The 13,378-nt window shown below is 41.5% G+C and overlaps 1 protein-coding gene across 1 annotated transcript; it reads right to left on the bottom strand.

Annotated features, from left to right (window-relative positions):
* Positions 1–368: 368 nt before the first annotated feature.
* LOC119376663 (uncharacterized) lies at positions 369–11,854 on the bottom strand (the record flags this gene model as incomplete). Its single annotated transcript, XM_037646418.1, has 6 exons — positions 11,632–11,854; positions 6,688–6,828; positions 4,870–5,052; positions 3,856–4,248; positions 3,340–3,653; positions 369–533 (listed from the first exon to the last, which is right to left on the bottom strand). Coding segments are annotated over exons 1-6 (1,419 nt in total), but the record flags the coding sequence as incomplete, so codon positions are not given.
* Between the last annotated feature and the right edge of the window lie 1,524 nt (positions 11,855–13,378).

The following is a 13,378-nucleotide window of genomic DNA, read 5'->3' on the forward strand; positions in this document are numbered from 1 at the left end:
ATGTCATTTTTATGAAATATTTTTTTCCCCACTGTCTCCAGATTGTACATTTGTCTATTGCAAACTATTTATTCCTCATGCTTCTGAATTGATGAGATCTGATGTGTTTGAGTGTCACTTAAAATGTACTATCAGCATCAAATGAAACCCTAACAGCGGCAAGCATTAGAAACGGTATATACGTGTGTGCACCGTCCAGTCATCACCATTGACAGGTGCACAGAACTACCTATGTCCAACGGTGATGACTGGACAGCACGCACTATACTATTTCTAATGCTTGCCACTGTTCAGGTTTCATTTGGCACCAATAGTACAAGAACCTTTGTAATGTTAAAAGAATTCAGATCAATATTTTGTAATCTCACCTGTGATATGTCCGGTGTTTCTGCTGGGTCCATGTTGCTGTTGCCATAGCCTGGCTCACTGCTCCTTGCTGCTGCGGTCATGACGGCATGAATGTGCTTGCACAGGTTTCTCCGCAGTTCATTGTCTCTACAGGAACATGTGATCTTGTGTACACACACCTTGCACTGTGGGCATGCAAAACACGCACGACTCTGTGCAGCTTCTTCTAGGATCACGCCATACCTTGTCCCAGGGTATGTCTGCGAAGACACTGACCACTGGTGGTTGGCCACATTGTTGATGTTGCATCTTTTGATGTGCAGGCCCTCCGCGTGTCTGACTCTAGTTCGGCGTTCAAATCGCTTTCTGTCATTTTTGACAAATTTGGCTAGTCAGTCAAATATTTTGTCTCTTGTAAATTTAAGTAATTACCGATATCAGTTTGTCAACTCGGTGTGTGACTTTTCCATGCAAATAGCAGTACTTCAGAACTTATGCATGGCTCAAGGCGCATGTGGTGTTGATCCAGCGTCTTTCCGAAGCACAGTGCCCAGCATTTCGCCCGCTGTACATAATGGTTTGCAAAGTAGTCCCTAAAACTGCAAAAACCTTCATCTTCTTTTGACTCTTTCTCACACCATTTATCAAGTCTTCAATTTTTTGTTTGAGTGTTTTTTCGTCTTCCGCATTCATGATTGTCCTAAGAGCCTGCAAAAAAGAAAAAAGCGGTGAAGATGAATGATATTTTTCACTTTAGTGCTTGATATCATAATTTTATAATTATTGAGTATTTAAATGACCATGATTATTGATTTTCAGTGCGTATTATAATAAATCGTGAATGTTTTATATTTGCACAAAACATTAAACATAAGAGCAAGGACTAGAGCACTTGACTGGCATGGCCTGTGGGGCTCAGTAAGGAAATGCCTAAGCTGGGTAAGCAATTGTTGACTTAATCCAGCCCATAATAGGCTTAGCCAAACCATTTCCAACTCTGCAATCTTGTAGGCTGTAAAACTGAACCCCATGAAAGTCTTAGTTCACTAGCTTGCATTTATTTTTGCAAAGATGGGGCAGACAGACAACCAAACATTGATATCAAGGTGACACTGTTGGGGTTCTGACTTGTCAACTAGGAGAAGAGCTTTAGACAAGTGGGAAAAATAGCGAAGGCTGAAGTTGCAAAGTGGCAAAAATTCAGTGTTGGAACAAAATAAGGATGAGTTTAATAAAAAGCATGCTATAGATTGTCTTCAGCTATCTGAGTTACCTTTCATATAGCAGCGCCAAGAGGAATCAGTGAAAGGAATTTCAATACAACATGGTTGCATTTTTCAAGAGCAGAAAATGCACATGGAAGAACTGATTAACAATCTGTTTGTTTCTGCACAGAGAGATGTGGATTTTTGGGTTCAGTTGGTAATCTTACACCCTGTATTGCCTTGACGGCAACAGCGAGTGGCACCTCATATTGTCCACTGCAGGATGAATACCGCTTGCAGTGATCACCAATTTACCCTGTCTTACGTGAGCTTGCTCTTTTGTTATGCGTGCGGTCTTTCGTTCTTGGCTGTGTTTCCTATCCCTTGGCGTCCATTCCATTTCTCTAACTGTTCACTGATCTCCCCCTCACCCCCTCGTTTTTTTTCCTTTTTCTTTCTTTTTGCCTAATATCAAACTGGAATACCAGCTTACCTTCCCCAGTTTGTTCTCTGATCCACTGTGCCTGTCTTGTAATTTTATACCTATCATTTTCAATTTATTCACATACTGCAAGGGTCTGCAACTTTTCTCGAGTTTCATTGTTATTCTCCAAGTTTCAGCGCCATAGGTTAGCACTGGCTATATGCAATTATGCAATTTCTGTACACTTTTCGCGATGCTTTTTTTTAGGCCCAAGAGATAATGTATTGAATCGGGCCAGGCGGGGCCTACATCTTATAGACTTGAGCCGAGTATAGTGCTAGTTTGTAATCATCTGGCTCGGGCGGTACTGAACACAAACTTTTTGGTCTCAGGCCAGGCCAGAAGATGCAGCCGTGCGGTGCTCTTGCAGTGACTTCATCCAAAACCTTGTGTTTTGTGCTGGCTTGAACATGATTTGAGCTCCTCTTTTTTTCTCGGCTTCTTACTTATGGGAAGTTTTTATTTATGGCGTATTGCAAGTATCATGATATGGCAGAATTGTCATTTGGGAACCTAAACTCACTTCGTTGCAGTGTGGAATTTTTTTCCTACTATACTTCACATATCTGTCTGAAATTCTTTTCATGGTCTTGATTCCCATAATCGTTAACATCACTTGAATGTGATGCCGGGTGAATGTGGACCGTTGTATTCAGTGAAGGGCACTTGGGTTACTGTGTAAAAAACTTTTTCTAACCTTGTGAAAAATCTTTTTTTTAAGCATACCTTGTACTACTGCGGTTTCTTTTCGTTTTTCATTTTTGTAGCTCCTAGCTGTAGGCGGAGAATATTACAGTGAACAATGTCGTACTAGTCATCGGTTGTATGAGGAATCCAGGCATAAAATGAGTCAGAACTTCCACTTTTTCAATTTCACATTGGAACACCAATGGCACTACATCAGATTGCTGTTACTGATTGTGAGCAATTTTCTTGTATTTGCATGGCAGTGCTTTATTCATTGTTCGTGAAACTTTGCATGCCTGTTTTATCCTTGGTTTAATTAGAACAGAATACAGTTTTCTTTTTTTTGGATTGAGAATCACTTGGCACTTAGCAGGCATGGTTACAAACTATGACCACACGGCACAATCGTGTGGAAATATCAAAATGGTGGCCCCATCATTTGGTTAAAAAATTTGGAAAATAGCTTGTATGATACCTTTCAATGCTGCGTGACAATTACAGGGTCGCAGATTACGAGAGTGCAGTGGGAGCCACTGAAACATCCTTTTAGAGCTTGTTGCCATAAGCCCAGTAATGCGTTCTAGAATGGAATTTGTGTTATAAGACGAAACATACCTTGTAGGTGAAGGCTCTCAAATTCTTGTCATGAATGCGCTTGTTTATGGCTTCCAGCCAGTTTTTATCGACATGCCATGTGCACAGTAGGCGGTGTTGAGGGAGCCCCATGATCTCCTGCCAGGCGTTGTAAAATGCTGGTGCGTCATCAGTCATGAAGACCTTAGCAGTGACAGGGCCTGTCTTGGATCTTATTGCCAGGAAGAAACTCAGCATGGCCTTTCGGTCTGTGCGGTTTGTGATACAATAGGCCACAGGGAATCCATTTCCAAATTCATCTACGCAGAGCACCGTGACTAGTTGGAAGTCAAAGCCTAAAAGATTTGGGGGAAAGAGGAGGGGGGGGGAGGTTTTGGTGGTCTAAACAAGCTAGTTGAAACACATTTTGGGCTTTTTTTTTGTATTGACTTCATTTTTTAAGGCTACTCATTGGTGGAAAAGGTACACATGCACTGTTAAACATTGTAGAATATCACCCATTGAGCTGGGTTTGCTGTTTATGAGTGCATTGCTTACCTGCTGTTCCATGTGTTCCATCGACACATACACGATCGGTCCCAAGCTTTCTGAACAGGTCTTGTTGTGGTAATGTCATTATGACTAACATAAAGTCCTTGTCATCCAAGGTGTCCTCATTTCTTCTGTCAAGGACATCGCACCTGTCAGGTTGCCCTTGATGTTTGAAGAAGAGCACTGGATTATCCTTTTCTTCATGCATGCTTTCCACCCACAGCTGCACGCTAACATAGTCATTGGCATGGAGGCGTTCTGTGTTTGAAATTTTGGCATCCCTCATTATGTTGTGGAGGTCCTGCTTGGTTAACAGGTTGACGCGGTGGAATGTATCATCCAGGTTGGACCGCACATCATCCAATAGTGCGTCCATGGTCACACCTTCTCGCAGCTTGGCTTGAGGGAGTAATAAAAAAATGTACATGGTTTAAGTATAACTAATGTAACTGCTGTAACTTCACTTCCACTCAAAAATATAATGAGCTGGCAATAATTCTATTGCAATACATGTTGCAGCTAGGTCATGAAAGAGAATCTTAAATATAGAAAATCTACAGAAATGAGAACCATTTTAGCAGTAAACAAAGGGCTAAGGTGTGATTAGCTATGTGTAATAGCCTGCAGCGGGTAAAAGCCACATTGAAATATGCAGATGTAAGTCCTTAACACACCAAAAGGCCTTTTTGGGGAGGGTAGTCCGTGTGTGCGCAGTGGCGTCAACAATGACATGTGCATTGTGTCTTTCGGTGGACACAGCTCGACGACAGGAGCAACCAAGTGACACTTGGCATTGTAAGGTTGCAAGTTATCACACACAAAAAAAAAATGAAGCCAGGCCTCTACGATCACCGGTTTGTGCGTGTCAAACAGTTGCGGAAGCCATAGGCCACCAGTTTCGATGTCGGTGACCCCAAACTCTGCCTTGTCTGGCATGGGCACCGCTTTATATTTGTGATGTTGAAACTCTGAGAACTACATTTTATGGGTTAATAAAGCACAGCAACATTGATATCTTACCTGCTATAGTAGCTCTTTCCGACTTAGACAGAAACACATTGTTCAGTTCAAAGTCATGGCCCCTGTGCTTGGATTGGAATGTCACACTCACACCATTGCTGTTTTCTGTCACATTCATTGCTGCAAAGCATCTTTTCCCACATCTGATGGTCGAGGGCCGCTTTGCCCTTCTTTTCCCTGAAGCTGAAAGAGAAACAAAACCGAGCAGTTTATTCAAACTTGTGGACTTGATTTCAAGCACATGCTGGCACAGCACCAGATTGGGTATGGGGTATATTAGCTAAATTTCACTAATTACAAGGACTACTGCATTTAATAAAGTGAGGGAGAAACCTTAATAGCTCTATGTGCTGTGCTACACTGTTTTGTATGAGTAATTCATGGAAGGAACTTTGAAAAATCCCAACCATCTGGAGACTGACAGCTTTGCTGTAAAATTGTTTGCATTTGCTAGTACTTGACCATCTATTAGAATGCTAAACACATGAGGAAAAATAGGCATGCACAAGAACACAATTATATTTTGACGGGTGTAAATCTCCTACATTATTTTTCAATATAATATCTGCAGATTTGCAGTGATGTTTTCTCAGGAATTTTAGACATGTGAAATTGCATTGAAAAAAAAAGATAATTTGATCATAGTAACACACATAAACATGAAGCTTTCATAATGGAAAGTGGTTGTGACTTTTATTTGGAAAGAAAAATTACACGAAAAGTGGTTGTGAGCGTTACTTGCAAAAAAAAAAAGTACATAAGGTATGGATGCTGAGTGCACAACATAATGGAGCATAATGTTTGGGATGAACTGTGCATGAGGAAAATTACACTAAAAAATATGTGTACATATCAATTAGAGAGCTACATGCTATGTTGTAATGAAACGAATGGCAATGCAGCTATTGTAGCCACAGTGTATGTATTGGAAAAGGCAGTCCTCATGACAAGACTGTCCTTTCTGTGACAGTCCATTTATTGTATGCATGCGTGAGATGTGAGGCTATAATCAAGGTGGTTTTGCCATGTTTTGATCCTTGAAGGCACACTCTCGTCACCAGAGTACTGTTTGTAGTACTGCCATCGATGGACTGAAGCTACCTTGGCAAAGACACAGGGCTGGTATTCGTATCATGTTCTGTTTAGCAGTGTCGTTCATTCTGACATATCTCAACCTGGCTTGTCAGTCCGTTTTGCTTCTAACAAAGCTAAAAGTCGGGCTGTGTTCCATTGGATAATGTTAGCAAAGTCAGCTTACATACAACACCAAAGGCAGTTCAAGAACTTTGAGGGGCTCTTTTGCAGGGTAATGTGCTGCATAGCCAGATCTCTGCGTGGTATCACGATGAGCCCGTTCGTGATCAAAATAGTCTGAAAATCTTGTACTTTGATGGTGCTGTGAGAGTTATGTGGCTTTGGGTGCACTGGCACCATGCTAATGGTGTAGGCAGCCCGAGTTCACAAACTTCTGCTGAAATATCTCTTTGGGTGTCAAAAGGCATTCTATAGGCAAAATCCTAGGATTGCACAGGTGGTTCACTGTAAAGTAAGTTTTCAACCATAGGGAGTCTCACTTTTGTTCCACAATAATTGTCGTCTGGCTTGCTTGGTTGAGTACTTCTCCTTAAAATTCAGCTTTCACCGCTTTCCCATCAAAAACACTATGTTCTGCTACAGCGTGCTTGACTATTTTACTGACAGAAGGCTTTAACGCAGGGAAGGGCACACAAGAGAGATGATGATTTTTATTGTTGTAGGACAAAAGATGTCCTGAGAATGCTCACGAGCCAGAGCAGTTGTCTCATTAATGTACAATACCTTGTGAAACATAACCTCCAGACCGGTGACAGATGAAGTAGGAAAGTTTCTTTCCTGAGGAGCTGCTTTTCCATTTACTTCCTGTTGCAACGAAACGGCTGCGAGTGTCCTTTTCTACTTCTTCTTTCCATGACTTGAATTCTGTTCATAAAATAACATAAAACATTACCACATGTGTGCAGCATGTGTGAAGAAGAATCCGTAGCAATAGAGGAAATAAGAAATATGTGAACTTTTTATTTCCTTCATACCAACGTGGCAGGAGAATTAAGGAACAAAGAATACATGTCTGAGCAATAGGTTTATTTCTTGTATATTTTTACTTTATGCTCTGTGTAATTAGCAAATTTTATTGCACTCTCCTGATCTAAAAAGAGAAAGTCAGCATTACAGAAACTGTAGACTAATTCACATTATTAATTTGAGGTTGACCTTATAGCAACAAAGCTGATAGTTGGGCTGGTTGGTATGTATCATCTTCGTGGAAAAGATGCTCACACACGGATGAAGAGGAAGGACAACACTGGTGTTTGAACAACACATAGTGCACAATTGTAACTCACGTACTGACGTCTCCTCACAGTTATTTTAATTCTGTCATAGCTTTGTAAAATGTGACTTACGCTGCAGCATCAGCAGCTTCATTCTAACAAGGGCAGTATAAATGTAACAAGGCTAGTAATAGACAGCAGTGAAGGTTCGTTTATTATGAGGGTGGATCCAGAAATAAGGTTCCCAAAGAGCTCCAGCCACACGGGAAGGTGCGAGGTGAAATCCATCAACACCGTTGTGCTCAGCTGTTCCCCCACTTTCCATTCCGTCCGGTCGCGCTTGGCTGCGCCACTCAGTCCTGGCTCAGTAGCCGTCCAAGGTGGAGGTGCCCATTGTTGCTTCCGCCAAGTGCGAGATTCCTTCCGTCATTCCCTTTTTGCACGCCAAAGGTACTTTACCCGTGGACTTTGGGTGGACTGCCATGCCCATCCACCGTACAGTCCGGACTTCGCGCCCAGCGATTATCACTTGTTCCCCAAGTTAAAGGAACACTTGAGTGGCCAATGCTTCCAGAGCGATGATGAAGTCAGAGAAGAGGTGAAACGCTCCCTCAATGAGTTGGCGGCGAAGTTCTATGACATTGGGATATTGAAATTGGAGCACCGTCTACAAAAATGCATAGAAAAATATGGCGCTTATGTCGGAATATAGAGCAAAGTGTCCTCTTTCCAATGATGTACATGACTATGATAATAAATAATATTGTCTATTTGTAATATTGATGGGAACCTTATTTCTGGATCAACTGTGGTATATGAACAAAATGTAATAGCTATTCTGAAAATTTGTCAGAGTGTTTTGTTAATATGTTCAACACTTGGTTGAAAGATCATATTTCGTTTCATTTCACTTTCTGGTACAGACCACATTGTAGTATAGTGGTGGCGCAAATGTAGAACGTAATAGAGTTATGATGGCTGCTTGCAAGATTGTATTCGTTCCTTACGAGGACCAATGGAACTAATGCCTATTTGATTACCAGCTTTTTAGACACATTGTCAGGCCTTTCCATTGGAATATATCTCCAAGAGCAGTGAATGCAGTACATAAAATGGCAAGTTAACATTAAGCACTTGTCAGAGCTCACAATTTTCAGCTCATTGGCGGGTCTCCAAAATAAACTTCTAGAAAAGTCGTCGTTAGACTGGCCTTTGGTGGTGTTGCACTTGCATTTCGTCATTCAAATAATGAAAATGAGAGGTATGCAAATACCAAATAGTAGCTTTCGAATCGACTACCAAACTGAGTTAAGAAAAAAGCCGAATGTCAAGCCAAACACACAAAAAAATTTTTTTGACAGGCCTCAATTTTTACAGGTTTTGATGCAAAATAAATCTCCATTGTAGAATGTGGTCGCGGTCATAGAGTTTTCCTACAATTACATAGAGGGAACTCTGGCGATGCGATCGTTCAACCACCATGCGAATGATAGGTAGTACAGGGATTTGCCTAATCTTCGTGCTTACGGCTTCGAACGCACTTGTGGTTTTCTTTATTGCTGTGTTTTGGTGTTCGTTTCGGAAAAAATGGACCATTGTGAACTTCGTGACCAGATTTGAATTGGTGAGCTTAAAAAAGGTTAAAGTGGTGAAGTGGAACTGCTGACTTTGGTAAACTCCATATTGCGACAAAGTGGATGCAGGCAACGCGGAGCCCAACGGGGCCAAAAGAACGAACTTTACACAGATCTGTGTACTACCCATCATTTCCATGCTGGCTGAAGCGTCATGTGTTGCAGCTCCCATAGACACTAGCGCCAGAGTTCCCTCTAGTGTATCTATTGAAAACTCTATGGTCACGGGTATTGTTTTTTCTCGTTTGCCTGGTACAGTATTGGGGGAGTGGAGTTGGGGATACAGTTGTGTAAATAATTGTATTGTGTGCTTGTTTAAGTAGCCGAATTAGCACAGGATAGTAAAAACTGGAGTAGAAATATGAGCTTTCCTTGAATATCGTTGAGCAGCGTTACCGCAAAGCCATAGGAATGATGAAATTATTGAGCGGTGACTACATTCTAGAAATTGAATAGTAGATATTCGATTCACAAATCAAACTGTTTGCAGAGCTACCATTTGATTCGTGTTCGAGTATACACACACACACCTAATGAAAATTGTGCACATTTGTCAACTCTACAACATAATTTCTAAATGACAGTAGCATGAAGACGCATTCTCTGATGTGTACGCTGCGCTAGTAATGTCTTAAGCATTGGTTTATGCTCTGGAGGGTGGTGTTTTACATGCTGCATTCAATTAATATGACTCCCTTTTTTTAGGTATCTTATCTATCACTATGTAGAAATTTTGCATTAAATTATTCGTGTTTGTGGAGTGTTCTCGCATAAAAGCACATGCAGTTGACTTCCGGCTGCACTTAGGCAGAAGCTTTACTAGAAGTCTAATTCGTTAGTCCAGCCTCTGAACAAATCAATTCTTTTAATGCCTAATCAAAATTTCTAATACACATTCCTTGAGGGACTTTTAAAAAATCTGTCGCCAGTCCCATTAAATGTAAAAGGCTTGCCTGTGTTACCCAAACTGATAATTATTTTTAAGTGCCTAAGAGAATGCAGTAAGAAACCATGCGTGTTGAGCAGTTATACGAAACCCAATATGTTTAACATTAAGCTTGTGAGAATATTCGAGCGCTTTTATGCTACTTTAAAATTTCAGAAAATTGTAAGTATAATCGATTGTAACCCATTTGAAAAGGTGGTTTCACTGCAGCGTGGTGTTACTATGCGGTGAAACCGCCTTGTAAGGGGAAATTCGCACTGCCATGAAGCCAGGCTTCACGGTTATGTGAGCATATTACCTGCACCTCATAGGCACGCGCACGGTGGTTGGGGGAAGGGGGGGGGGTGCCAATTCGTCCCCATCCCTTTACTGAGGAGGACCTTTCACGTCATCTTTTAATTCGTAGGGTTATGGCTTTTTTTTTGTTTTTTTACGATAATGGCGACCAAGGACCCCTGATGTTACATTTCTAATGAAGCACGTCATCGCTTTATTTTCCTTTTTTTTTGCATCCATATGGCGGAGCTTGTTTTCCTTCGGGCTCGACTGACGGGGGCTGGGGGATGGGAGAACGCCGCGGTACTCCCCCCCCCCCCCCCCCCACCGCACCCACTGGTGTACCCTGCACACGACTATGCCTGTATTATTATTATTATTATTATTATTATTATTATTATTGTTGTTGTTGTTGTTGTTGTTGTTGTTGTTGTTGTTATTATTATTATTATTATTTTGTTATTGTTGTTTAAAGTTTGAAAAGCGTGTTATATGTGCCTATATAGGCTAAGTATGGCAAACTTTAATATGTAACGTATTTTGCCGCTTATAATTTACACCCTACTGCTTCGAAATTATTCGATACTCACATTACAAATCACTTCGACTTCGCCTCGCACAAAAAAAAAAGTGATATTCGGTAGATAAGGTTGGAACTATGAGGTTGGCACATAAATTTTATATTTAGAGGAATCTTGGCTCTCACGTGTGATACTTAGGTCAGCAAATTGATTCTTATTTTGTGCTGGCGCTTGAAATTTTACATATAAGCTCGAGGACTCCTGGTGTGAGGTAAACACTGCGCGAGAAAAAAAAACAAAAAAAAAACGAGGACAGGTGGTAGGAACGAGCTAGGCACAAAAAAAAAAAAGAAATACTCCTGGAGAAACTGTCCCTGTGTTATGCTAACATTGATATTCGGGACATTTTAATGTGTCGCTATATACATTGACTCACTCCAAACATCGATGGTCGGGACACTTTAATGTGGCGCTATATACATTGACTCTAATTATATTTGAGACAAAAAGTACGATGCGTATGGGTACCATAAATCCGCACATTTCAAGCACTAATGCAAATATCTATGGTAAAATGAAGAAATTGGATTCGGCGCTCGAATGTCGATGGGGCGAAATTCGAAACGCCCTTGCAACGAGTTTTTTGGTGCACGTTTAAGAACCCCGAGTGGTCAAAATCAATCAAAAGTACCCACTGCGACATGCCTCGTAATCATATGTAGAATGTCTAACGTAGAAACCATCGTAAGAAGCGCAACTAGGCAGGACACACAGCAAGAAACAGACGAGCGCAGGCGCACAGGTGAGCAGTGCGCCTGTGCTCGTCTGTTCCTTGCTGTGTGTCCTGTCTAGTTGCGCTTCTTACGATGGTTTCTATATCAAAACACCAAATCGGCCAACAGTCAACTCTTTTAATGTTTAACATGTTTCGTAAAAACATGTTAAACATTAAAAACCCAGTATTTAATTTTTTTGGATTCGTTTTATTTTCAGCACGCAGCTTAACATTATAAAGTCCGCGTGAATATTTGCAAAGCAAGAGTTGAGCACTTGAGAAAAAAGATCTAGCACCTTACCTGCCATTGTCGGAAAGTCATGCTTCTCGTACTCCGGCTTGAAAAAATGCTCGCTAACGTGATGCAACTTGAGTTCCTTCAACGTGAAGAACCTTTTGTCGCACTGATCGCAGTCGAATTTTGGCTGAGCATTGTTGATCTTGTGCACGTTGTTTATGTGCCTATTCAGATTGTTCTTGGTCGTGAACAGTCGGCTGCAGTATTGACATTCAGGTTTGGTCATTGCAACACCGCGATGAGAAGCGTGTGCACTGAAGTACGGTTCATGCACGAGCTGGCGACGTTTGTTAAGCAGACGACAACCAGTCGCACACTGAGAGAGAAGCTCACGTTCGCTTCGTGCGCAAGGGTGCGCGCCCGTAAATTGGCCCCATATGTGGTCCTGTGGACGGAAGTGTTTCTCGTTTACGGCACACGTGGTTGTTCCGTTTCTTTATTTTTTTCGCTATGGGAGTGCAGGCCCGTACCATGTTTTTTTGTGCGATAACGAGAACCACACACTGCTCGAATTCCTTGGGGGCAAAAGGCGACGAAACATAGGTTAAACGCCGATGTCAACGAGAGTCACTGGCAGACCGGTTTTCCACCTTTTTTCAACTACAGTCCTTGTTGATAGCTATGGTTTAAGAAGGTTTGCGAACAAGAATTGTATCAAGTAAACTCGAGCATTCCATTTATAGACAGAAACGAACATCGCGCATCTGCACGTAACGGCGCTGTCTGTGAAAGAGGCTTTGCACGAGTAAGGACACTCAGAAAGGCAAAACTGCCCTATTCCAACAAACTTTATTCTGAAACAACGTCGCGCTCACGCAAACCGTCTTAAGTTCATGCGCTGACGCCTCTGCGAAAATGGTTTCGTCGCTTTTCATTGCGCTAAACGTTATACATGTGAATACCGTAAAAAGTACTATAACACGATTAAGAACACCTTGAAACGCTAGATGTAGTAGCTTTCGTAAACTCTAGTTTCGGTTTGACGATATGCTTCAAAAGAGAAACCGAAACTGGCCGTGCAAGGTCTACTATATGATATTTCTTAAAGGGGCGCTGCAACATTTTCCCAAGCAATCATCGAATGTGCGCATGGTTCGTAGCTCGCCTTAAAACTCTTGAAAATGCTGGAATTTTAAATATAGCACTTCCAAGGCCTGGAAAACTTAAATTTGCTGAGGTCATTTAATTTCGTCAATACACATCGCTCAGTCGGTTTCTACCAGATGCCTTTTGTATAATTCGCTTTCATTCGAGTTTAAAATTTCCACAATTTCCAAGTATTCGAAGCGAACGAATAAACACATTTTACCGCTTGTAATCCGCCTGAAAAGACACTTTCACTGCAGCGTCGGGGTGCTATGCTGCGAAACTGCCTATTGAGAGAAAATGCACACTGCCGCGAAGCTACGCTTCAAATTGGAGTGTGCCTATTGCCTGCAGCCCAGTCAGTGTCCTTTTTTTTTAATTTAAAAGCATCTTATATGGGTTTATAGAGCTAACCTTGGCAAATTTTAAAGTGTAACATATCTTGCCGCTTATAATTTGCACTCTACTGCTACTCAAACCCTGCTACTATTAGAGTTTTCTTTAAACATGTGCGCTCACTTTCGGACCGATTGTAAGCGTGCTAGTATAATTGGGAAGACTTGTTGTTTTTCCTGACCAGAATCTGCTGCGACGCGCCTTTTTTCAAAGTTCGTCACATGAGCTTCCATTCTGACATAAAAGCTGGTGCATTTCCTGTGCGCCT

Source organism: Rhipicephalus sanguineus, unplaced genomic scaffold (assembly GCF_013339695.2).
Source record: "Rhipicephalus sanguineus isolate Rsan-2018 unplaced genomic scaffold, BIME_Rsan_1.4 Seq1820, whole genome shotgun sequence".
Classification (NCBI taxonomy): Eukaryota; Metazoa; Arthropoda; class Arachnida; order Ixodida; family Ixodidae; genus Rhipicephalus; species Rhipicephalus sanguineus.